Below are 26878 nucleotides of genomic sequence, written 5' to 3'. Positions count from 1 at the left end.
CCGTTTTTCTTTATTTATACTTAAAAATATATATATATATATATATATATATATCAAAGCATTTAATTTTTTATGAAATAAATAAAATCATCAAATCATCAAAATAAAATAAAAATATGGTAAAGTAATAAGAAAAATAAATCAGTTCTCGGCTGCTTGTCAAAGTAGTCACTGATAAATTTGTCCATAATGTCTTATCGACTACCCTTTTCCCAAAGAGAAGTCTGCTGCTGTCAGCCAGTCGTTTCTAAATTGGCAGTTTGGCGGAAAGGAACAGAGCGGGCCAAGGTCTGCTCCAGCTGCCCAAAAACTCTCTCCCAGCGAGACCCAAGCTGCCGTGCATCTGCTAGAGAAAAAAAAGAGGCAGCTGGAGTCAGATTCACCCCGATCCGTACACACAGAGCCTGGATTCACACAGACCTACCGCTTATTTAATATCATGATTCATTCATAAGAAGATTTGTGTTCACAGAAAGGAAACGAGACTGAAAAGTAGTAATGTCAAATTTCAAGATTTTTTTTGCACAAAAAGACTCACAAGCACATAAGCATTAGACAGTGCTGTGACTAAACCAACTTTAGAAACACAGTTCTTTTCAGATCATCCCTAATGGACTGAATTATAACGGAAATCGTCAATATTCAAGTAGTACCCAGAATTAGTCCAAGGTGCCAGATGTCCAAAACCCCTCTCATTACACCCTTGGATCTGGGTCAGGCAGGTTGTAGTTCTCTCGGGGGGGGCTGGCTGTCAACAACTATCTCAACTTTATCCATCATCTAGGAGGTGCTTGCAAATCTATAGCTCTCCAATTGAAAAAGTGTTAAATCGGCGAGAGGCCTAATTTCGTGAGCCTCCCCCAAGGAGCTCATTTGCAGTCTTCTTGACGTTGGCCATTTTCCCTTGATGTTTGCAGCCAGTGAGCGATGGCAGCTCATGAGCCGGTGCTTAAAACAGCTAATCGAAGACATTTCCATCGAAGAGAGACAAAATGCTTTTTTTACCCTCCCATGCGGGCTTGAGCGTGTTTTTAGAATCCAGCTACGGCTGTGAGGTCAAAGCAAGAATGTTTTAGTTAACAAACGGCTCCTTTGTATCGAGACTCTATAAACAAAGGGAGCGAGCGCAAATTCACGTTCCTCCTGCTTAAAGGTCAACATTCCTGCGTGATGTAAGCGCACTTGAAGTTTGACAACATTCTGTTAATGTTTTGAAACACCCCCACGTCACTACGGCAAGCTAAGAGGGAATTTTCAGCCTTGAGTTAACCTGACTGAACCAAAGCAAGTCTGCTTGCAACTTACAATGGAAACAATGAACAAGTAGTAGCTTCATTTCAGGGTCTGAATCCACACGGAGGAATGCAGTGCTGTATGACACATCCAGAACAAACACCTGTTAACAATACACCATTGTGAGCTTGTTCCCCCTGGAACAGTGTATACACAGACATTCTTTACATTCCTTTGTTATTTTCAATTCTCGATTCACACAAACATTAGTTATATGCAGATAGATGCTGACATCAGTGTGTTACACAGAATAAATCTGAAGGACTCTCAATGCACCAGTCATTCTTTATTTGAACCATTTAATATGTCACTTGTTGTGCTGTCATTGGTTCATGTCATACAGACTTAACTATGTGCATTACTATAAATAATGCTTTTCGCAACAGGAGCCATTCTGTCAATTCTTGACCACGCTTGTATACTTCACAGCAACAACACATTTGAAACATCACAATCTACTCTTTAGAAGAAAACCCACTGGATACAAATCTAAACCACACATGGATATTGTAAAAACATAACCACACGGGACAAGTTCACCAAAAAATTCAATCATCTTTTTCTCAGCCTCGAGTTGTTCCAAATCTGTATAAATGTAATTGTTCTGATGAACACAGAGAAAGATATTTGGAAGAATGTTTGTAACCAAGCCGTTCTTGGCCACCATTATACCATAGTAGGAAAAATAACAATGGTAGTCAAAGTACCCCACGACTGCTTGCATTCCTACATTCTTCAAACTATCTACTCTGTTCACCTATTTGGTGTTCAATTTTTGTGTTCATTTAGAAGAGGCCATACATACAAAACTTACACTCTCACATCAACAATTTTTTTTAATAAGCAAAAAATATCAATTTTTATGACATCATTCGGCTTCTCATCAAATTATCTGACCAATCAAAAGCTCTTTAAGATCTAGAGAATCAACCACCAGTCGCCACTAATGGCTTAAATGTAAAAGTGTAGCAACTCACTTATGCAAAACCATAATTTTCTTTTTCAGAAAAATGTACGTCAATGCACTGAACAAAGATGCACATTTCAAGGCACTTCAGAGTCTTTAATGCCAGGGAAACATACATGCATCAGAGGCCTTGTTTAAAGAACTGAAAAATGTTTAGTAGTGTGTACTGCACACCACAGATGTCAAACCAGAAAGCCTATTCTGAAATAAAGGAAAATCTGGACCCGTGGCTATTCAAGCATCTAAAGCATATGAAGAAGTCTCAGTCAAGAGATTCTCCTATCCGTTTTAAAGAGGACGATGGCCCAGGGAGGTGAACGGGGGCTTGTTAAGAGCAGAGGCACGCCGAGCGAGGAATGGCCACAAAAACCTGCTATTTAAACCCAGACAGAATGACACTACATCAATGAGAGCTTATGTTAGTGCACTGCGAGAACTTTTGCTTGTCTGAGGATGCAAATTTTAAACTGAGATTTCTGTTTTTATAATAAATGAAGGTCAAATAAAATCAGATAACATAACCATGACATAAAAAATTACTATAAAAATATACACAAAATTGAAAAAATCCATTATTTAGGTCATGCCAGATTTAAAGGGATATTTGACCCCAAAATGAAAATCCAGGCATCATTTATTCACCTTCATCATCATGTCACTGAAAACTTGGATGATCGTCGGTGGATGTGAAAATTTTGATATTTTTGCCCAACTGGAAACTCTCTTGAATTCAGTCAAAATATCAAGAGAGAATGAACCTTGAGAGATACAGCGCAATGCGTTCCACAAGATGTCTACATAAAACTGCCTGTCAACAAAACACTAACAAACTAAGCAGTGATTCATGACTCAACAGTTCATCAAGTAAAGACCAAAAAAGACAAAGTAAAGAGTTCATTATCTTAGTGCAAACACATCCACAAGGCTACAAAAGAAACGCTGAAAAGAAGAGACACAATCTCATTGAACTTTCAGCGATTGTTCACAGCATCAAAGGCTGCCGTGAGCATTCTCAGTTTTGAAGCGAGCCATTTACTTTGATGATATTAATGCAAATAAATGACATTGAAGTGGGCCGCTAACACATGTTCTCTGTAGCTTCATGTGAAAAAGACATTTGCACTCATCTTTAAGAACATTCACTATGGAATACAAAGGTCCTGGTCGTTTTTCACCCGACCCTTAGTTGAACTTCAAAGCCAGGGTTTGAAGGCTGACGCCTGAGGACAAGGCTACCCAGATCAATAAGCTGTTAACAGACCTAACCATCTCGGCTATCCGAATAGCCCGTGCAGAGATCAAGCCGTCCGTGAATTCTGATGAGGACGTGGTGTACTAATCTCATGCAGGCAGGGCGTTGAGCGAAAGAGATGAGCTGCCGGAATAAGATAAGTGGAACGTCTATTCCATGTCGGCAAGGCTAGAAAAAAATATACCAGTTACCATCATCTAAAGATTGTCCCTGGGACATCCATTTCAGATTAAGATTGACTACTGATAACTCAAAAACTGCTACCGCTATAATGCAGTCTGAGATGTGACATTTAAAGTTGTGATTTGTAACTTTTTCCACGATATGGCCATTAATGTTAGAAACGTAAAATTGCAGGTTACTTTACGTACTTCTTTATGTGTGTGAAAGACAAATGACGCTAAGATGACATTTTTCAGCTCAAGATATAAATCATTATTATAAGCTTTTCACTGAGCGTCGCGATAAGGAGACAGATATTGACACTTATTTACGTATCTGCTCCATAAGACGTTTTTTTTATTTTTAACTGAAAATTTTCAGATCACCGACTTCCGTACTCTTAAAACAACATGTCAAATGAAGATCTCGAATAATAATTTTAATTTTTATAATTTTATTTTATATAATTATTCATTATTAATTTGGATTAGTAATAATATTAATAATAATAACAACAACTAATACTACTGTTGACAGCAGCACTCTCTCAACAGTAACACAAATAAAGGATGCTCTACCTTAACATTGCAGTTTTAAGTCGAGTGCCGCAGCAGCCGTGTTGAGATTAGCGGCGATAACACGCTCAGTATGAGTTTAACATAAATTTAGATTCCCATCCTTGTCCTTCACTGCAGTCCGACAAACACGGGGGTGAAAGGGGGGATGTTTATGCAGGTGAGAGATGATATCAGCAGTGAACCTCACACAATCATTTGAAATAAGCCAGAGATATGGCAAGAAAGCCTTCTATAAATAAAGTCAAATAAAGCACCTGTGCAAACGGTACACACAGAGCGGCAGGAAACATCTGTTGATGTCGGGATGCTCAAAGTGAGCATTCAAATAGCTACCATCTATACAACCCTCAGGACCACACAAATCCTATCAGTGTAATTACTTTTCATCTCAAAAGGCCACTAGAGAGGAACGATCCATATTCCTGTCCTAATTTCTCATTTTCATGCAAAAACATGCTTACGCACACACGGAGCGCTCAAGAGAAGGGCAAGTTATTTGTGGGCATTAAGATTTCAAAAGGCCATCACTTTTCATTCCTTGGTGGTGTGCGCTACATGCCAGCGCAGGCATAATAAAGATCCATGAAAACAGAAAGAGTATCTCAATTAGCATGGTTGCTCGAAGTTGTGCTCGCAACACCAAGGTGTCGAGTTCAATTCACAGGTAACACAATCTATAGAAGTATGAGAACAGAGCATTACAAAAGTGCATTTGTTCATTTTTAAATGTGGCCATTTGGTTGTTGGACAAATAGTCCACCATCATGACCAATCCATAGAAATCACTCAATGTCATTTCCAATAACCTTGTGATCTTAGCCATTCCAATGCGACAAAAAGATAAACAGTGGCTAACAGATGTGATTCATTCCCGCAGGCGCTTTCCCATTTCCATGTCATCACTCGTCATTAAGTCTCTGGCAGACAAACAGTGCCGGAATGGTGGAATGTTCCACCACATCACAAGCAGAGACAAGTGCAACAACAGAAGTCTTCTACCTTCTTCAGCTCGCCTGACAGGAAGCCTGATAAGAGGAGAGCGTGAGACGCTTTCTGCCAGGAGAGGTTGGAGATATGCTTTAATATTCCGAGCAGATGCTCCTATCTTGGATATTGGCGTGCACATCCCCCATGGATGGGCGGCTGGGTGCGTGTGACTAGATTCCAGAATTATTCCACACAAGAAGTGCGAAAGGAAAGCGTTGTCATTTACGCCATATGACAGATTCGGTAAGTGCAGGCTGAATTTAGAAAGCGTGTTCAGGTAAAATGCTAATTTTACAAATTAAGTTAAAGCCCATAAATATTACAGCCAATTACGCACCAGCCTGGTCCGTCTACAGGTTGACAGAATGAAAGTAGCTACCGCGGTTGATGTTTGCCTTTGAAATGCACTGTTTTATGAAAAAATACCATTAAAATTCTTGGCCCTTCAAAGATCAGCACAAAACTGGAAAGCTAGTCCTCTAGATAAAACAAGTATTAAAGACTGAAGTAGGTTTAAAGGTGTGAACAATACACACAAAAAAATAAACCTTTAAATTAAAAACCAAAAAGATACTTTCTGCAATAGTAAGATACATGCAAAACCAACAGAAGACCACAAAAAAGAAAATCCTATTTGGCTAGTGTGCTTTATGTAACGTTAAGAATAAGAACGAATATGTTTAGGTGACTTAACAATGAGCATTAAAGCCCACAGTGAGAAACACAGACTTCACCAGATTGCTAAAACAGCTGTGCTATGATTTTATAGGTATATGTGAGAAACAATGTCCAAGTTAAATGGCCACAGCAGCTGGTTTTGACAGACTTATTTTAAACTGTGAACACTTCAACAGACCACGTTCTGTTATACAAACCCTGTGTACTCCATATACCAACCAGCATAAGTCTGACTTCACCCAAAGTAACTCAAACAAGAGTGACATGGAATCAAAGCTGGAAACTCACCGAATATTAACAATAAGCAACACAATTGAATTCAACAATAGAGTTTTACTGTTTATTAAAGTGTGTTCTCTAACAAATAAAAGTGGTGTCACTGCTAAAAAAAAGAGAATATGATCAACACAAGTAAAGTTTTGACACAAAGACAATCCAACGACAAGACATTTGGTGCTTGATCATGCCACACAGCATCATGACAGAAGGACTAATGTAAGTCAGTCTGTGATTCATTATAATGATACCCTCTCTCACTCTTCCTCCGCACATTAACACAATGTGTGGAAATTGCACCGTTGCGGTTAATCAAGGCCACACTCAGACAATGGCTTCAGTCGTAATTTCACAGATGTAGGACCACAATCGTTCATCTGGTCAGGATGTGTAACATCAGTGTTGCTTGATACGAATGCAAAACTACGGTGAGGATATTCATAGCAGAATTGAAAAGTTGATGACTACACAGGACATTTTAGTTTAATGATGTAGTTCACACAAAGGTTTAAATTCTGTCATCATTTGCTCACCCTCAAAAAGTAAAAGAACAGTTTTTCCAAGTTTTCCAAACAATGAAAGTGAATAAGGACCAAAGGTCCGAAGACAAAACAAAAAGCATAATTATGCTGCGTAGTCGATACAACTTTCAATTCAAATGATAAACAACATTTTTTCTTTGGAACACAAAAAAATGACAATGTGGTTTTGTGTTCATGCAATGGAAGTCAATGGGAACCGGTGTTTTTTGGTTATCAGCGTTCAAAATATCTCCTTATCTGTTCTGCAGAAAATGAAAGTCATACAAGTTTGAGATGATAATGAAAGAATTAACATTTTTGGCTGAACTATCACTCATAGCACAGATTTTTGTGTGTTTACAGTTTTCATAGACCTCGTTGCCAACCACTATTACACAAAATATGTGTGAGCGCCACGGCTGACAAAGAAGGTGTGGGGGTGAAGAGCAGGAAAACGGAGGAGGAGATGACAGGTCCAAGAGAATATGTAGGAGGCCAAGAAGCTTCACACCAACGAGACAGATGACACTGGAAAAGAAGTGATGACTATGAACCACTGGCAAGTCCACTGGGCAGAAGAGGAACTGATAGGAGGTTTCACAGTACGGAGTAAATTTTTCTCCTCAACACAGCAAACTACACTCGGCTCTTTTAAAAACCTAAAGAGTCTACAGCAGTAATAACAAAGGATCAGGTTCCTTTCATAACTTCGATGAAAACGTTGCAGAAAACTTTGATTCCTAAATATTTTTGCAAGAATGATGCTTTCAGAGACTAAAGGAAGTGTTAAACTGCATTAAGGAGACAGACTGCACCATCCTCAAATCCAAACCAGAATCAAAAACACAATAACGTGAAACGTCTGCAGATTGTATCTTGACCTAGCCATATCAAATTGCATTTCGGTATGTAATCATAAAACCGCCACACACAACTCACAAACTATGCTTTAGACATTTAAAACAACACTTCTCTTATCTTCTATGACCCTGAGCATGCGCAACAACTGCGTTAGATTCACATAAAGGAAGATGTAAGAAGTTGCAAAAATAAAGCTTAATTTAGACCAAAGGGTCCATAAATGGAGACCCTGAGCGTATGTCAAGTGCTTCCTAATAATTGGCAAAGCAAACTGTAATTTCCCCTATAAAGTCATGTTTAGCACTCAATGAGTAAACAAAATGCATCTGTTTACAGTAAACAGTGGCTGTGAAGTTTAACTGAACTTAATTACGTGTATCTTGCATTTGTGGGGAATGATAGAAAATAAGGTTGGGAGTCGTTTGGTCACTTACCTGTCGATTCAGAATCGATTCTTCGGGTCATGACTCAATTCAAAATACTAATTTGCATATTTCTGATGTCATCATGTTGAATATAATTAATAATAATAATAATTCATTACATTTATATAGCGCTTTTCTGCCAGTGCACTCAAAGTGCTTTCACGTGGTAAGGGGCATCTCCTCAACCACCACCAATCTGGTGGTGATCACACACTTTTGCCTATAACCTCTGAACTGTCACATACTGTATTTTAATGCATCAAAGTAGACCATAAAGCCGTTCTCATTGACATATTTTCTGTTTGTGTTGTCTGACATAAAAACAAGTATAAAATAGTCATTTAACAAGACTCATTAAAACTGCGTGTTAACTTCCACAAATTGGCACATTGTCTAACAAAATCATTATACACTTACGTTAAGGATAAATTCATAATCTTGTTTTGATCAATTCTCCTATAAATGGTCCAACTACAAGAAAAATATTTAAGAAACTAAAGCATGCCCTTTGAAAAAGCATAAACACTGTGAAACAATGAATTCCTGATATAGCAACCTCAGCTCAGCCAATGGCGTGAGTTTGGGGCAGGACCACCTGTTCGTTTGAACAATACCAGACAAAAAACATGTTTAAAACGCTTTTACAATTCTTCGTTTGCACCACGGTGCATATGAGAATCAAAATTTTCCCCCACCCAAAAAAGAACACATTTTACTTTATGAAATCTACAGGTGTTTCTGACAGCCAAACAATGCAAAAAATAAGACCGAGAGGCCAGTTCATATACGTCAGTTAGGAATTAAGCCATCCATCTCCTGGTGGTAATGCTCGGTTTCCTTTTCCTACTTCCATCTGTTGTTTTCTTACCATCTTAAGCACCACTTGACTGTAACTTAAAACTATGCTCCTTTGCTTTCTGATTCTCACAGAGGAGATGCCAGGAACACGTCCACTGACGTGTTTGCAGCTGTCTGACCACTAGACTCAGAAGGGAGCCATGAAGAAACCCTTCGAATACAGATTCTTAGGCTTCATATCAGTTGTGTGGAGCACTGTGGCAGACTGGCAGTGTTACTTGGGGCTCAAATTTAAGCTTAAGCAGTCTCCTGGTAACACATGATCCCCAAGCAGACCTCTTCAATGAAGCGTAGTGGACTCATCAATGATTGAGTGACGGTATGAATTAAACATAAACTGAGGGACTGTAAGAAAATACGCTCCCACCCACCCACCCACACACACAGGTACTTTCTGGAAACCCGACTTTTATTTAATAAAGTTGATAGAAAAGTTTTTATAAAAACGAGCTGGAAAATGACTGATGCTGATGTGCTGATACAGTTTTGCATTCATGGTTCACCTATAAGCAATTTTACTGATAACTACAGTCAAGCCATTTGAAGAAGCACAAACACTGTGACAATGTATTCTTGACATACCAACCTTGGCGCAACCAAAGATATGAGTTTTGGCCAGGACCAACTGTTTCTCTGAACAACGATACCATCAAAGAGCAAATTCTCCAAAATCATGTTTTTTTTTTATCAAACAACAGGGTTTTTGTTGCGTAAGGACTTTCATAAAATACACAATTTCAGGTGTCCACTCTTCTCTTGCCGAGTCAGTAGCCAGACAGCACCCAACACAATAATTGAATCAATTAGACTTGGATTCAGTTCAAAGCTGCAGGCTTTGGCAGATTTAAACTCGTACTACCTCAAAATAATCAGACGGAGACCTCCAATACTAACGCCTGAACTAATGCCAATTCACAGCCGTTATGAAATGCGAGAACTGCTTCATTTTCATATTAATAATTATAATCCACTCACGACAGATTTAAACAGCACTCATAACAACCACACACATTAATTACAAACATATTAAAAACAGCACTGTAATGGCATAAAGAAGCCAAATGGTGATGCTTCAGGCAGTATAACATGTTAAATGAGGTGGACGGTGGGCAGAAAGGGGGGCCAAGAAGTCAGACGACATCTGCGCTGCAGGCAAAGAGGATTACAGACGGCACTAAATGTTTAAAGAGTTTACAAAATCTCCAGCTGAATTGGTTGGATACCTATGGCATCATGATGCTCTGGACTGGGATGAGCTAGTTAGGTAGTGACACCAGAATACCAAGAAACCCATAATATACTTAACCCAAACAAGATGATCAAAATCCAGTAAGAATTACTCTATTCTATTGGTTCCCATTCGCCACATGAAATCTCATCACCAGACTATTATCGCTTCTGTTAAAGACATTAAACCATTAGAAGGTTTTATTGTTGCCGTTGCTCTTCTTCTCTTCTCTGCAAGGGAACCAGAGAGGTTACACCCTAAGAACAAGATAGTGCTCATTCTTGCTCTTAACTGTTTATCCGTAGGTACAGCCACACCTGATGCCTACACCTGTCCTGAAAGCTCAGGTCTCGTGCCCTTTGTAAATCGTCTACACGTCTCCAACAAAACAGCAGACGTATCTTGAGCAGAAAACACATTTTAACAGATGAAATGCATCTATAAAGAGACAATTATAAAAAACAGAAAGCATTCATCTCCCTCACCAGCGGCACCAAAACCTCCCCATGATGGATAGGCTCAATTTCCTCTTCATTGTGGTAACTATGATAAATGGATTCGCTTAAATCCACTTGGGAGTTTCATTTAATCAAAGACAGATTCTAAGTTCAAGCAAAACAAAACGTAAAGCTGTATAAGACTGCGGCTTATCGAAAGCAGCCTTTCTAAACAGAACGTGAGGTATCGGCACGTGCCCAACAATAAAACCATAACCAAATAAACGAACCTGGCTTTACAGTCTTCAGACGGAGAGGCTCGCGAAAGTGGCGGATGACGGCGAGGGTGTCTCTGTTCGTCAATCCGCTGACAGGCGTGCCGTTCACCTCCAGCAGCACGTCTCCCGGACAAGGCAGCCTGCCGACATGGCACACGACCGCGTCCGACAACACCTGTCCCAGGTGCGGGAACTCTCCGTGTTCGGCGCCGCCGCATATCTCCAGCACGGCGCCGAGCTCCCCGGCGTTACCCCACGAGAGAGCGCATTCCTGGACTTTACCGGACCAATGTTTCTTCTTTTTCAGCGTCTTGGACATGGTTAATCCTTAAGTGTTTTAAACAAAACAAGTTTTAATTTCCCGTTCAGAGCGCGGTGATGCAGATCGGTCCGATTCCCATCTCTTGGTCGAATAGGTAAAACGTATTCAAAACTTCAGAGGTGACGCATCCCAGTCAAAATCGCACAAATTTACCTTAAAATCTTAACTACGTTGCTCCTCACCAAGGACTAGCGACTGATATCGGGAGTCAAATGTTCCGAGCAAACGCTTTCTAGGAAAGAAAAACGAGGAAATACGCTGCCATCCGAGGCTTTATCCCGCCATACGAAAAGAACACAATCTCAAATCGCTGCGTAATATCGGCGATGAATGAAACGCATCGGACAAAAATGACATCCGTATGTAATCCTAGGGCGACCCTTTTGTTAACTTGGGTTCGCGCACCTGTTTTAATGACATCAGCAACCGGCGCGTTCACGGGGAACGAACGAGGAACAACATTATACCTGGTTCGGGAATACCCGGCTAACTATATGATCGTCCGGTATCCAGCGACCTTTGAGTTCTCCGGGAAACGTCCTCTCCTACGCAGAGCTGTCAGTGCCCGGTGTCCGTTCTGTGATGATATTACGCACAGCTTTACAACTTTGCAGTCGTTTTAGCGTTCACCTCGCTTCCAAACGAAGGCATTGACTATCGGTGGCGCACGTTGACGCCGATGCACGGAGCGAACGAACGCAGGGGAGCCAATGAGAGCGACGGGGCGGGAGTTCGTACTTTCTCACCGTGCCAAACGTAACGTCGCTCTACCATACTTCTCAGCTCTCATATAAAAGGCTTGACTTCATTAAGCAATAAGTAAAGAAATGAATAAATAAAGAATAATGGCTATTTATATTTTACACTTTTGTAAAACTCTTATGCAGATCTCTGCGCGGATTTAGATTATGAAAACAATAATTGAAGATTATGGTAGCAGGATGTGTTATGAAAACAAACTTGTTTATTGATCTTGTCAGAAACACAGGTGTGTAATTCACGTGCAGCTTTTTATTCACACCACCTGTTACGCAAATGTTTGCAGAACATTTGCATTTGCATAAGTGTAGTGTTTTACAAAATCAGTTTGTGCGATGTGGCGCATTCTCTGAAGTGCATAACGATTGGATTTTTAAAGTATGATAAAGCACAATAAAATAAAACAACATACATTTCCGGATTTAAAAATGCCTTGATTTTGTATGATAGTGCCACCTGCTGTTGTAGTCTAAACTTGCGCACACAACAAATATTCCGACATCTGTGCCTTGTACTGTACCTCTTCAAATCACCTGTTACTAAGAATCACAATATTAAAATATTATATAAAAAATAGTGATTACTTGTGCTATTTTTACATTTTAGCATATTTAAAGTTTTGCTTTAAGTGCCACAGTGCTTACAAATTGTCTCAACTCATATTTCAGTTTGCTAAAAAGAGAACTGTAAATAACATGACAATTTATATACGTGAAATAATTAATAATAGGCCCGTTCATTTATGCAATATGAACATACCACCACACACACTTTAACCAGGACCACTCTCAATTTTGAAACACAAAGCTCATGGCAACAGTTAAAAGAATTGTGTAGAGTGTTTAAGTCAATCATTAACTGAGGTGTGCAGTCGCCATCACGGTCATTGCTCTGAAAGTCAAAACAAATCCAGCTAAGCTTTAAGGTAGAAGTGGAGCATAAGAAATGGGACTTACCTGTGGTCTCTACCAGAAGCAGCCAGAGAGGTCTTTATAGGATTCATTTGGCCACCTCGATCCTAGAAAGGCAAGAAAGGTAAGGATGCTCTGTCCTTGCTGGTGTCTTCTCACATAATATACAAGGCTGAGTTGATTAGATACATGCATATTTAATTGTATAGTGTGTTTTACAATGCAAATAAGTAGCTTTTATGGACAACTTGCCATTCATGAGAAGTCATGGCCAGGTAAGGAGGGAGAAAAACTCGCCTCAATGATATCAATTTTGATTTACTATGCATGTTAGTTCAACGAAGTTTAAATCTTGGGCCATAATGCTCTAATATGCAAAATCACATGATGTTTTTGCACTTTTTATTCGTCAGGTTAAGCTATTGTCTTTTGTCAATTGTGGCAAATGGCGAAGTGACACATGGCTGTACAAGTTCAATGCAACAGCTCCTCTGACCCATTTTGTTGTACGTATAAGTCTGCTTTCCTCTCGGTGCTAAAGTAAAAAGTATAGTGTTTAAATATTTTAATCTAAACCGGATGCTCTCGAGACAAAGTAATTGAGCGTAACATGCTTCAAATACATTTTCACATTTGTCAGAGCATGAAATAGTCAGCATGCTGTCTTTATTTTGTGTTTGCATGAACGGACAGATGAGGAAGGATCAGGTCCGTTTGCACTCATCATTATTCCAAGCTTGCTGGCTCTGAGCACACTGATAGTTGTGTCTCAAATAATATGGAGCTTTGTTAGCAAAAGATTATCATCTCAGACCAGCTCGGACCCTACAATTGAAAACGGTATGAGGAAAAATCTACGGTCATCAATATTATAAGAAACCTGCATTTAAAATAGACACGTCTTATTCTCTCAACCACAATTGTTTGTGTAGTTCTTGTTATTGCCTTTGTTGTTTAAAGTCTGCTGTATAATCTCTCACAAGGGGAACCTGTAACCTTGAACACAGAATCTGGGCCTGTTCATGATTCACTGGGTCCATGGGAGATTCCTGCTCACTGCGTCCTGGAGGGGGTCGAGGTCTTTCAAACGGGCCGCTATGGACCCATCTGCAAGGGTCAGCTAAAACAAGAGAACCAATCCACCGCTGTAGTGATTAAAACTCTAAAAGGTACAGAGAAAGCTCTAGACAACAACATTTTAGACAAATGACCTTCCTCTGTTTGGTCTCTGAAGTGCATACACAAATAAATCATTCTAAAAGGATTTAATTAAACAATGAATTGATGTACTTTTCTTTGTTTTCCATATGCTCGCTTCCACATGCTGTACTGCTGTGGTTGACTATAGTATTTACAATAGTAAACTGTACTAAAATTCCTATAATATTCACTTTAGATTTTAAATAAAAAAGCAATATAGTAAAGTATACTATAGAATTAATTAAAGTTTATCAATTTACTTTAGTCAATATAACAGATACTACTATAGTAAAACACTATATACCACTTAAGTTATACAAATTATTAAGGTTATCTCTATGGGTTTTGACTTTCTTTCATAGTAAAAGCATAGCATTTTCAATTGAGAACATAAGAATTGTGGCGTATGGTTACACTGAATGATCGCCTATGTTATATTCACGTTTCAGACAGAACAAATCAACACGATGCTAAGGAGTTTGTGGATTTGGTCCTATTCCATTCTGCTGTAAGTAAACATGAGAACATAGTGAAAATGTTATACTGCCAGACACAACGGACGCCCATGTATTTCATTTTGGAGGCGAGCATTCCAGGAAACCTTTTGCATTTCCTATGGAGTCTGCGAGAGGTAAAATTGTTTGATGAGAGTTTGCACATGCTGATGATCACTGATTGACATCTTAATCTGACTCTTACTATACAGGGCAGACCTGATAACTTGCAGTCTTTTTCAGAGAGATCTGTTTATATGGTAGCTAAACAGGTAGCAACAGGTCTGGTGAGTACCATCTACCATGTGGACATATATATAATAAGTATATATAAGTAACATAAAATAACTCTTTGTTACGCTTGAGAGAACATACAGATTGTATCTTTTTCTTAGGACTATCTGCACTCATATCACAGGATTCTCCATGGGGATGTCGCAGCCAGGAATATGTTAATCGGCTCAGGGTTTTCTGTTAAAGTCTCGGGTTTGAACTCTGCTTTTAAGAGCCGACAGACAAAGACAGTGGATAAGGAACTGCAAGCTAAGGTGCCAGTGAAATGGCAATCCCCGGAGCGGATAATGAGGCTTCCCGTAACAGACAGGAGTGATGTGTAAATCTGCCAAAATGTTAAATACTATGAAAAATGATTTGAAAAAAGTGCTGAAAATGTTTGAGATATTTTAAGGTTGTTTTATTATTTCAGATGGTCATTTGGAATCCTGCTTTATGAGTTGACAACCCTTGGTAATATTATTAAATTGTTTATGAAACATGTTCTTGACTGGTTTATATTTGTGACATTAAACAAGCGTTACTCATCAAAGAATTTTATCACATGATTTTTTTTAAAGGTTCTCCTCCCTATCCTGACCTGGAACCGTCTGAAGTTCTTCCCCACACTTTAGCTCATTACAGAATAAAAAGACCAGACAACTGTGGAGCTCCGTTGTAAGGATTTTGTCTTTTTTGTCAGCACTAAATTTCCAGCAGTTGATACCAAAGTAACAAATATAATATGATAATTTCTTGCAGATATGACCTCATTAAGTATTGCTGCATGTGGAACTTCAAGGACCGGCCTGTGTACTCTGGCATTATGAGACTTCTGGATTCCTACATCCACCTCACAGATACAAAAGCTCTTTGCTCTGAACCGCCAATAGATATATGTGAATACAAGAGAAAAGCAGGCCTGTCATGAGTGGGACATTCAGAGACCAACAGTGAATATGAATTTACCCCCAAATATTCTGTCCCTCGTGTAATCTAAAACCTGTATGTATCTTTTTCTGGAGAACACAAATGACGATATTTTGATAAATGTCTCAGTGATATTGTGTTTATAAGTCAAGGGTCAATATTGTTTGGTTACTAACATTCTTCAAAATATCTTCTTGAAGAAAGAAAATATTACAGGTTGTGAATGACATGAGGGTGAGTAAATAATGAAAGAATCTCCACTGACATTACACACTTTAAAAATTTGTTGTTTTTGTTGGTTCAACTAAGTTTCCTGTTTTTTTTAAGTTGAACCAACAAAATCATGAGTAATTTTTCTAATGTTTCACAACACCGCTAGATGTCGCCACTTTCCTTGAAACTATTAAGGAAGGTAATGACCAGTAATGCCAACAACACAGCGGCCTCTAGTGGTGAACTTTTGTGACAAAGTTAAGGAATTCTTCATTGTTATTTTCATAAATGTATTTTAGCTTTGCTCTAATTGTTTAGTACCCAAAGTCAATGACTACTACTAGTGTAAATGTAGCTTCAACTGTCACACATATCATGACACATTCAATAGGCATACTTAAAAAATACATAATTTGATTATCTTCCCTAAGAGCGAAATAAAAAGTTCAAAAGAAGCTGTATATTAATTCATACTAACAGAAGTTTTTCTTCTTCGTTTAAAAACCACCAAGCTAGTCTTTTTTAGTGATATACATACATTCAGCTCATGCTTTATATGTAGCCTAAATATCTTGATATTATGTAACATTGACTGAGTAAGGACCAGTGTTGGGTAAATTACTCTGAAAAAGTAAATAATTACAAGTTACTATTTACATATTCAATATTGTAATATGATTACTGTACAAATTATTCTCTACAAAAAGTATTAAATTACTTTCTATATGCTACATAAACCTTGATTAGAAGTGATTCAAGGATAAACATGAAACAGATTTGATTAATTCAAATTATTAATAAATAACTACAAAAATTATTCTTATTAACTGACCAAAGTATAAAAATGTGAGAAGTATACATTAAAGCATAAATTTTAAAGCTGGAGTTAGAATTTTGATGTCTATCCACCATCAAGAAAATATTACACATTATTTAGTTCAATTACATCAGAAGTATAACTGTAATTAAATTACAGATAAAATAAGAGTAATTCCTTACATTACATTTTCACGGGAAAAGTTATTAAATTACAGTAACTAATCACTTAGTAACTAGTTACACCCAACACTGGTAAGGACATATCAAAGTGAAACTTAAATGCTGTTGATCTCATAATTAGATACTTCGAACATATTTTTTTTCGTTGTACTGCATCAAAATTCAAATTGCCCACATTTCATATAGGGCTATACTGGGAAATAAAAAAAATATAATAAAATAAGAGACAACGCTGAACACCACTACATTTTAATAAAAATTAACCACAAGTGGTGCACATAAAAACAAAACAATGCCTTCATTTTAAATTGCTACGTTCCATATTCACAGTGAACATGTAAACCGTAAAGGGTTGAATGAAAAGGCAACGGAAATTTCCCAACAAACCATTTTCATTTGATTCTCCTGTCTTACGTTGCCCCCCCTCCGTCTCTTGTCTCTGTATTATGTTTAACTCACAATAGAGTTGACTATCTTTGAGTAACAAAGTAATTGTCCCGATAAAGAGACATCGTACACCATGCATAGTGTACAAACTAATGAACTGGATCTAAATCTTGGATCTGTGGGGTCTAAAATTTTTGGCATAGTCACAGTTAGTTCTATCAAAACAGAGGCCAAAAATAACCCAGCAGTATACTTTGGGATGCTAAATTTTTTGTCAAATTACACCAACTGCCATGTTCTTGAAATTTGATTGCATGATTGCCTACTTAATACAATACAGGAAATACAGTATTTCACCAAGCACACATTAACCAGGCATTAAAAAAAAACAAAAATGATGACAACCACTGCCTTAATCATATTGTAGTGTTTCACATGTAAGTCAGATGGATACAAACCATTTTCAGTGAATCTTTCATGTTACTTTTGAAATAATTCTAATTATCACAGTTCATTAAAAGTCCAATGTAATGTGATTAGAAGAAAGCAGATAGTTTTGTTATATTTAAGCTTTGACTTGTGCATACTCTCACACTGATCATTCTCTATCTAACCGTTTTCCCTTTCCTTTTTATCAGTAATCCAGTACACAAAATAAAAATCTTAAAATATACACAATGAAAAAACCCAAAACTTGTTCTGATCTACTTCAACAACAACCAAAAAAGCAGCAGTTCTACAAATATAAATTCCACAGCAAATTTTGAATCTTGAATATGTGTCCTGCTTCATGCCTCCACGGTTTTGATTTAGTACAGACAAACTGCGCAACATGCATAGCACCCTGCAACCTCTGTTTCATGAGACAAAATAACATTCTGATTATTCATACAGATGTCAATATGTGTACGACAGAGGTCATTTCCCATTTATTTTCCTTATTGAAAAAACAACAGCAGCTAATGAAGGTGTCCATAACTCTCACTAAAAGTTTGTCAGGGCATGAGGTATACAACCCCACAGCTAAAATGATTGAAATAAAAATATGTTTCTCAGTCGGTTTGATTTTCCTTTGCATGAAGCACTGTGGGTTCCAAAAAAAGCTGCACAGTCCTTCCTCAGCTGTAAGGAGGCTTTAGGAATCGGCCTCTCCGGCCAGTTACACTTTGGAGCTCCACAGGGCTGTTGGAAACAGTATGTAGGAAACGGACCATAACAAGTAGTAAACACATGCTGGAGGGAAGGAGAAGCAAAACACCATGGCAATTCCTATAGTGAAAGAGAACAAATTTTGCTTACATTTTTTGTTTTGTCACCAAAAAACGAAGGTAATTCATGGTACTGATTATAAAATATATCATAAATCAGATATCACGCTAATATATATCTGGTTTTAGGCTCCCAGAGATATCTTTTTGCCCTGGCCAAAGATTCCTAAACGCAGTAAGAACTGACAAAACCAGATACTGTGTGCTGTCGTAACTTTTCAAATGTTGTAAAATTGGTCCTACTTTATCTAAACAAATCTGTCAAATGCATAAATGTAAACTTAAATCAATTTTGTTGCCTTACAAATCTTGAATCCTGCCTCACAATTAAACAATTCTCTGAATAGCTTTACCTCCAATGTAGACCACCTTCTTCCACGCCTGAGACTCAAGTACTCGGTCATGTGGGTAAAACGTCTGGCTCACCATAAAAGGAATCATAGCCACCGCTATGATTCTCAGCACCGTCATATTTCCTCCAGTTAGTAGAGAAACACAAGCTAGAATTGCAGATGAGTAGATGCATGGTAGGCCACGGTACATAAAGGGAATTCCTGCAAAAAACAGACCCCTTTAGATACATTCTGCCAATCTATTCAATGTTTTATAACGTATGTATTTAAATTGATGGTATATGTCTATTTTTTTTTATTAAAATAATTCTGATGAACTTCTATAGTATGCATGTGATACAATTGGGTGTGGCAACTACAGTGGTTCTGATTTTAGTGTGATGAGCATGTATTTATTAAATTATAGTTCCTCACCACTAGAAAAAAAGCAGAGGCGAACAAAGACTGACAGCGCGTAAAACATGCACAGAATATTATCCAGCAGATTGGGTGTCCTTAAAAGTAATGATGTCGCAATTCCAAATGTTGTAAAATCAGCGAAATCATCCAACTTTGCACCTGCGATACACAATAAAAAAACACGTTAGATTCACTCCAATGAGGTGGGAGGGGGAATGTTTTCATCCCCGTTTGGCTGTGGGTTCAAACAAGTGGCCTGGAATGTCAACAGCATGGTGAAAAACGATAACAATGTCAGATATGCAGGGGGTCCAAAGCATCCGTATCAAACAGACAATCAGTGCATTATCCCCAGCATTAGGCCGCTTCATCGCAAAATGACTGTTCAGTTGACACAACAGGGCAGCAAAATAACACTGTGTGTGAGGTCATGCAAAACAACGGAGCGGGACACAAAGCATAGGAGGACAAGTGACTTGGCATAGTGAGAGTTTTTTGAGGCAGCCGAGTGGACACGCTCATAATCACATGATTTCCCAGTCCAGAGAGATAGATGACTGCTTGTTTAGTTTTGTATAAAATGTTAATACATGAAAAAGTTGAATATAATGAACAATTACAAATTCATTTAAGATAGCTGTACTTCATATTTATTATGTGTTAGCTAAAGAGCTCACCCAAGATATTCTGTCATCATTTATTTACTCTCGCATCATTTAAAATCGGTAGGTGACTGTAAAATAGAAAAGAAGATATTTTGAGAAATGTCTTCGTGTTTTTTTGTCCATTCAATGGAAGTCAATGGAGGCCAATGTCATCTGGTTAACAAAATTCTTCAAAATATCTTCTTTTGTGTTCTGCAGGAAAAATGTCATACAGCTTTGGAATGATATAAGTGTGACTAAATGATCAAATTATTTAAATCTTTGAGTGAATTATCCCTTTCATCACATTTTTAACATAGCATTAAGAATACAGCTTAGGTATATGAAAACACTTTTTTGATGATGCTTAGGAATCAAATAACTAGAAACTTAGGACAAATGTGAAAGCATTTTCTGTTTTTTTATTTAAACTGTGGTCAACAATCACTTCTGTCCCCATTTAATTCCACTTATCCTTGAGGACACTCAGTCCTACTCACCTAGTGCAGAACAGGCATTAAGTTGCCTAGCAACTGCTCCATCAGCCAAATCCAGAAGGTAACCGATCAGGACCAGCCAGCATGCAGCATGATGATGCCTGCAGATAACAACATTGGTCCATTTATGGAGACCATAAAGTCCAATACCACATGTATGCTGAAAAAACAAATACATTTGGGGCCAAACCTTTTGACTGAAATCTTACACTTGTAAATTGTTTTTATACACATTATTTATAATATTGCATTCGGTCGTATACAGACAGTAATACATTTTTCAAATGAGATTACGAAAAAACAACAGTCAGAATCAAACATAAATGCCTACCCGTTGAGACTGCAGAGAATTGAGGCCATTCCCATGACCAGGTTGGCAACAGAGAGAGCATTGGCAGCATTTCTACGGGCAAACTCCTTTAGATGCACCCAGTTAGGTTTTTCGTTCAGGAGCAGTTTGGTAGCATCCTGGAAAAAGGCTGAGACCAAGAAGAAACATCAGAAGTTACACAAGAGCTTCTATTGGCTGAAGAGTTTGGGCTTTGTGACAGTATATTAAAGAAATATGACATAACTTTTTTTCAGAAAATTATAACCAGCTGGATTAGAAAATATAGCAACCTGTTACACTTTATTCATACCAAGTCTCATTTATCATGCTAAAGTACAGGTACACATGCCCTTTTTGTAATGATTTACTTATCCTCTCTAAAACATTTATTTGGTTATGCTTTCATTTAAATAACCTCTACCCAAGCCTCATCACAAATATATAACACTGGCATAATAGCATGAGAAACAACAAAGTCATAAACATAATATACACATAAAATACACAATGTAACCTCACCATAGCTCTAATTCAAGCTCCCCTAAAAATTAGCTAAAACAAACAAAAACTATGCCGACATCAGATAAGTTTGCAATAATTTTACAATTGTAAGGTTTAATTATATTATATTTTATAAATATAACTTTTCCATAGACGTCATCCATCACAGACCAAACATTTTACTGTACTATATAAACCATTCAATTAATAGCAAAAGTAAAAGACCTACAATAAATATTTGAATGAGTGATAAAAAAAACTTTTTACTAGACGGTGTGTTTTTGGCAAACATAATTTGCTAGTACAAAAAGGATACAATACTCACCATTTAATTTGTATGATCAAAACAATTTAATAAAATAGCCAATAACTACTCTTTGATTTGAAGACGTCTTCATTGGACACACACACACAAGTTAACTTTCGGTCTGTGTTTATTGAATAGGTCATGTAAGTTTGTCACATTTAAGTTTAGCCAAGTAAAGGTTCTTCTCAGGGGGGGACTAGGACTAAAAAGTTGCCCTGGACTTTTACGCCAAGAGCAGCCGAACACACACCCGTCCGTTTGCAAAAGCGTTTCGGTTCCCCTGCATCTGGTCTTTTGGTGGTCGCATTTTAGGGGCGTCCCCCTCTATCCATTTACGATTATGTTCCTGTCCCCCCGGTCTGTTAGCAATCGCCTTCCTGAGGCTGCCAACATGAGCGGCGTCCCACCAAGAAAACTCCCGGTGGTCCAGATGGACGATCCGCCCCTGAATCTTATACTAGTTTCCCCAAATCATACTTGCTAGACATCATTTTAATTTGCTAGCTTGTAATTTACCTATTTATTTTGCTTATCAGAAATAATCTACAGGGACTCTGTCCCTGTCTATAAACCCTCAATTCATTAAAAAATACCAACATAGTTTTCAAAACAGATCAAAGAAAGAGGTTTTAGGTTTAGTGCTGTTTTTCATTCACAAAGCACACGTCACATATTGATCTACAACTATTGCAGTAGATATCTTAACTGACAACCGGGTCACCAGGAAAACACGTTCACACTGCAGACAATTGCGATTTGTTTACCAAATCGGATCTTCAGGATGCACACTCTCATTTGCGCACATAAGCATGGCTGTCATTTATTAGCATACTTACTGTATATAAATTGGTTGAAATAGCAATGAGACAGAAATCAGCATGTTGCCAAATGACACTCTGATCCAAGTTCAATGCAGAGAGCTGGATACTTGCCCTCTGCTCCTTGGCACATGAGACAACAAACAGTGCTAATCTCTTACCAAACTGAACTCTCGAGGTAAATTTTGGTTTTTTATTGAAATAGCACTATCTTGTTCGTCTCATTCCAAAGAGAGAGACAATTTGCATTAAATGTTATCAAAACACAAAGCTAGTAGGTCTTGTTAAGATTCAAGTGCTTGAGACTGTTGCTTCTGAAACGCTGTAGAGATTTTCAATGAAGTCAGACAAAGAAGTCTTTGTAATGGAGTAAATCAGTGAGCATCTCTCTAAAAACATTAACAAAGTGTAATTTATGTTAAATTCATTATGTTATAAGCTCAGTCTGCTGTATAAGGACAAAGGCGTAAACTCCATGCTTGCAGATGTGGATGTGGAGAAATCGGATATATAAAGGACACTTTGATATTTGTGTGCATGACAGACCCAACGTTTGTTCTTGTACGTCAAGATTTCATTGTGCATTGTGAAACAAGCATACGTTTATGCAAGAAGACATGCACAATGTGTGATGTTTAATTAACAAAGTTAGGGAGGAGCACGAGCAGATAACCCACCCGGCTGGTTTGCCATCAGCAATCACACCATCTGCCCTATCAGCTCAAGAGAGAACTACTACAAATAGACAAAGCTGTCTTACCTGCATTCTCTCTACAGTCTTCAAGCATCCCTCCACCACCCCGGCTCCTTACCACGAGCCCGTTGTCTCCCGCAGGACAGTGGGGGGAGCGCTCTGGGTTCAGCCTAACACCGGGCTCGAGCCCTCTCCCCGGACAGGGGGAGAGTACTCCGAGTTTGTAAGAAACTGCCAGGCTCGGAGCCCTCTCGCTGGACAGCACGCCATATACGCATACCTTTTAACCTGCATTATTATCTGCATTTGCGAACTCGTGAATTGTCATTTAAGTATATTAAGCTGACTGCTACATTACTTAAAATATTGCCGAGCATTTACAAAGACATCAAGAAAGTTGTCAAAGTTGGGGTTCCTACTATTGCGTTTTGTACCCTGAACTTGATGTGACTCCAAAGCCAGTCGATTTCAAGCGATTCTTCATCTGAAAGAAAACAGTCAATGAGACACAGCACATGCCAACACACAGAATTTACCATAGAAGTCAAGGTTTGTTTTTACTTTCATTCAGAGGCAGCTAGACCTCCCCATTGTGTAATTAAATGTTTTTTTTTCATAAAGATTGTCAGGTTATCAAAGCATGTGAGATATGTATTTCCATTTTCAGCAAGTATTATTACGAAAGTATTTCAAATAAAATCAAGGAAATGCACCGCAATGGAAGGTAAGTTTGCTTTAAAAGTAAAGTGATCACTATATACAGTGTTTCGGTGGTAGAAGTCAGGATGGTGCATTATGTGTATATAAACAGACACACAAGACAAAATGCCTTGCACAAAATACATCAGCAATGGACTGAGAACTACTAGTAGTCCAGAAGTAGTCCAAAAAAACAAACTTTGGTACACAAAACATTTTTGTGCAGTTATAAATATATTTCCGTTGAGGTAGGTGTGAAGACTTTTGGAACTGGACACATGAACATAATAAACTACCTGTTAATGGACTTTAGTATTAGAGTATACATTTCACATTGTCCAAAGCGTAAAACAATTGAATGACTGAAGTCAGGTGAACTTTGAAAACATTTGAAAAGTATTTTTGTCTGGTTCCTCCATTCCACATGACAGAATCCCAGAAGGAAAATGTGTTTCTGGAACATAGTTTAATAACGTACATTGGAAAACATTTGCTAGCCAAAGCAACTACTGTATGGAACATTTATTAATACCACAATACTCTAAAAAATGGTGCTATATAGCACTTAAAGTGGTATTTGGCTCGTATAAACAACCATATCTTGGTGCTTCAATGGATCTTCAAAGGTTCTTTAACGGTTCCTCAGGATGACTGAGGTGCTGTATATAGAACCGCTGAAGAACCATCCCGGGGCTTAACAGGTTCTTTATACGGAAGCGGTGGTGTATGGGTCTTCACCGGTTTAGCCCCTCAGTCATCCTAAAGAACCTCTGAATAACCACTAAAGCACCAAGATGTGGTTCAATGCAGCACTTAAAGTGGTTCTCCTTTGATTACGAGCCAAGAACCACTTTTAGTGCTATATAGCACCATTTGTAAAGTGCAGTGGTTAATGGTTTCTTAACATCTACAGCTATACAGTTTACTATAAACAACTACAATTCAGAAAGTGAAAACCCTTTTAACAACATCACAAAATTGCAGTCTGATGTCAAACAGACATTGCTTCATAACTAACCACAAGAAGCCAATTTGCACACTTCTTACTGAAACATGAAAACCAACTATGAGAAGCAACAGCAGAATATGTCTCTTTAATAGTAGTTCGGTTTTTAATCTACATACCAGATGTTGGAGTTAGGAAGATCATGCTGGTTTCCAAATGTCTTCAAGCAAAACAGCACAGCAACTAAACCAATGCAAAAACATGTTTACAATGGGCCGTCAGAAAAATTAAATACTATTGTTGATACTCAGTCAGCCGAAAACATGCTTACCATAACTTTATTCAAATAAAACCACTGTTGATTTTATTAAAGGATCTATCTTTTTTAGTTGTAATGAATAATATCACATTCTAATAGTGTACTCTGTGCAAGTCATTTATTATGATTATTAGCCAACATAATAATATGGGAGCGTATTTGCCCTTTAAATAGCAGTAGGTTCTGTTTACACTGAAAATAGCAGTATTTCTAAGCAATGTGCTATTTACACTCACCGAAAATAGCTGTAGGCCTATTTTCTTTGTATAAAGTAGAAATATTAGGACTAGTAAGATGCTTCTGGTAGGCCTACTTATAAAAAGCGGCAGATAATGTTACTGTTTTCACCTCAGTATTGTTGTGCATTAAACATTATGCAATAATAATATATTGTAAATAAGTGTACATTTATAAAAAATATTAAAATGATGGCAACTTATTGAGATATTAAAGCCCTACACCCCTAACCTAAACCTAATGAATAAATTGACTTTTTACAACAGTTTAAGTTAAATAGACACTCCGTAATAATATTCTAGCGACTCATCACGATTTCAAACAATCACATTTAAAGCGCAGCTAATAATTCGCGTCATCAATTTATGAAGTAATTAACACTGATAGAGTAAAAAAGATAAATACAAATGTTTAATCGAATCATCGGTTCGTCATCATTCTCTGGGCAGATCTAGCAGAGTAGATTTGACATCACAGTACTGTGGAGCGCATCGCGAATCGAACACACCCACTAAAGTGCACGTTGACTGCTGCCTAAGTACCACGGATGTAGTGGCTGGAAGGGAAACAGCTACCTCCACTGGGCACGCGCACTTCAAAACAGCATCATTTTTGTCACTTTGACCACATTTAATTACATTTTTTTATTGTAAGGTCAGGTTTAAGGTTGGGTAGGTGTGGTGTAGGCGTTAGCTTATTTAGTTTATTGTTCTTTTATGGCGAAATTTTGAATCACTTCCGTCCCTTCTAGCCACAACACAGGACAACACGTTAGTTACATAAACCACAGAGAGACGCACCTGCTATTCTGAACGCATTTTGTACTCACGATATTCACGAGTGATGTACAACCTATAGTAGCCACGCATTATGTATATGTTAAGATAGCCCACAGTTCAAAAGTAGTCGTATGATTTATTTTATTTAAAATGAAATAAAATTGAATTTCATAAGCATTTATTCTGCTGTGAAAATACACAGTAAATCCAGTCGTCTCTTAATATAACTTTCGAGTTAAGACCCACAAGCAAAAAATAGGAATTGGCTTGACGTGTGCTCAATTCCCTACGCACTTACCTTTGTGCATGAAAAATACACGTTTGAATGCTTTATTCACTTTATTATAGGCACACTGTATTAAATAATGCTTTCAATGAAAAATACTTTCTCTTTATTATATCGTACAAGATATATTCTAGAGCAGTTAAAATATAAAGCCCTTTAACGGAGCACATGCGCACACAACCATATTATTATGCATTTATGTTAATATGAAGTTACAGTTCATAATATTTACATTTGTTTTGTTATAAAACGTCTTATTTAAAAAGCATATCTAAACCACGATTCTACTTATGTTAAAAAAAACTTACCTCCTTTTAAACAACAAGCTCTTCGACTCAAATGAACGTGGACACGCCTTTTGATGGTGTTAACTTCACTAACACAATATTTTCAACATTACCCCCCAAAAAAATCAACCTTTAATAGAAGAGTGACAGAGTAAACACACACCACTGTCTGCCAAACACAATGCGTTGACCATTTTCAGCGCGGCTCTTTTTAAAGGCAAAGC

At 37.8% G+C, this 26878-nt stretch overlaps 3 protein-coding genes across 11 annotated transcripts in view; 1 reads left to right on the top strand and 2 right to left on the bottom strand.

The window, feature by feature from the left end:
- Window positions 1-11777, bottom strand: part of magi3a (membrane associated guanylate kinase, WW and PDZ domain containing 3a) — a 101229-nt gene extending 89452 nt beyond the window's left edge. For all 6 annotated transcript variants that reach the window (XM_056732804.1, XM_056732805.1, XM_056732806.1 and 3 more), the window contains exon 1: window positions 10814-11777. In XM_056732804.1, the coding sequence (XP_056588782.1) occupies window positions 10814-11120 (307 nt within the window). In that variant the 5' untranslated portion in view covers window positions 11121-11777. The remainder of the gene's footprint in view (window positions 1-10813) is intronic.
- A 982-nt stretch (window positions 11778-12759) lies between these two features.
- Window positions 12760-16374, top strand: si:ch73-206d17.1 (tyrosine-protein kinase STYK1). Of its 3 annotated transcripts, none has more exons than XM_056732836.1 (10): window positions 12761-12917; window positions 13207-13299; window positions 13487-13633; window positions 13777-13962; window positions 14443-14501; window positions 14700-14774; window positions 14883-15100; window positions 15194-15234; window positions 15342-15438; window positions 15523-16374. In XM_056732836.1, exons 2-10 carry the CDS (start codon window positions 13254-13256, stop codon window positions 15689-15691), a joined length of 1038 nt encoding a protein of 345 aa, XP_056588814.1. In that variant the 5' UTR covers window positions 12761-12917; window positions 13207-13253; the 3' UTR covers window positions 15692-16374. The 3 variants fall into 3 exon arrangements, with proteins under 3 accessions (XP_056588813.1, XP_056588814.1, XP_056588812.1); XM_056732834.1 differs by having other exon boundaries at window positions 14443-14624; XM_056732835.1 differs by having other exon boundaries at window positions 12760-13299; window positions 14443-14624.
- A 761-nt stretch (window positions 16375-17135) lies between these two features.
- Window positions 17136-26878, bottom strand: tmem269 (transmembrane protein 269). 2 transcript variants are annotated; one of them, XM_056732847.1, is made up of 7 exons: window positions 26676-26878; window positions 24926-24989; window positions 20782-20929; window positions 20454-20551; window positions 19325-19468; window positions 18911-19111; window positions 17136-18558 (listed from the first exon to the last, which is right to left on the bottom strand). In XM_056732847.1, exons 2-7 carry the CDS (start codon window positions 24948-24950, stop codon window positions 18449-18451), a joined length of 726 nt encoding a protein of 241 aa, XP_056588825.1. In that variant the 5' UTR covers window positions 24951-24989; window positions 26676-26878; the 3' UTR covers window positions 17136-18448. The 2 variants fall into 2 exon arrangements, with proteins under 2 accessions (XP_056588825.1, XP_056588826.1); XM_056732848.1 differs by having other exon boundaries at window positions 20782-23585; window positions 26676-26876.

The sequence above is a fragment of the Triplophysa dalaica genome, chromosome 20 (genome assembly GCF_015846415.1).
Source record: "Triplophysa dalaica isolate WHDGS20190420 chromosome 20, ASM1584641v1, whole genome shotgun sequence".
Lineage (NCBI taxonomy): Eukaryota > Metazoa > Chordata > Actinopteri > Cypriniformes > Nemacheilidae > Triplophysa > Triplophysa dalaica.
Note: the sequence above shows the minus strand (reverse complement) of the source record. Positions and strands in the feature narration are given on the sequence as shown.

Excerpts from the sequence above, each read along its gene's own strand:
- si:ch73-206d17.1 (XM_056732835.1), top strand. The coding sequence starts at position 13,254 with ATGGCTGTACAAGTTCAATGCAACAGCTCCTCTGACCCATTTTGTT. Across the intron at positions 13,963-14,442 it reads AGTGATTAAAACTCTAAAAG|ACAGAACAAATCAACACGAT; the intron begins GTACAGAGAAAG and ends TTCACGTTTCAG. Across the intron at positions 15,439-15,522 it reads GACAACTGTGGAGCTCCGTT|ATATGACCTCATTAAGTATT; the intron begins GTAAGGATTTTG and ends AATTTCTTGCAG.
- tmem269 (XM_056732847.1), bottom strand. The coding sequence starts at position 24,950 with ATGATCTTCCTAACTCCAACATCTG. Across the intron at positions 20,552-20,781 it reads ATTCTCTGCAGTCTCAACGG|GCATCATCATGCTGCATGCT; the intron begins GTAGGCATTTAT and ends TGTTATCTGCAG. Across the intron at positions 19,469-20,453 it reads TAATGCCTGTTCTGCACTAG|GTGCAAAGTTGGATGATTTC; the intron begins GTGAGTAGGACT and ends TGTGTATCGCAG.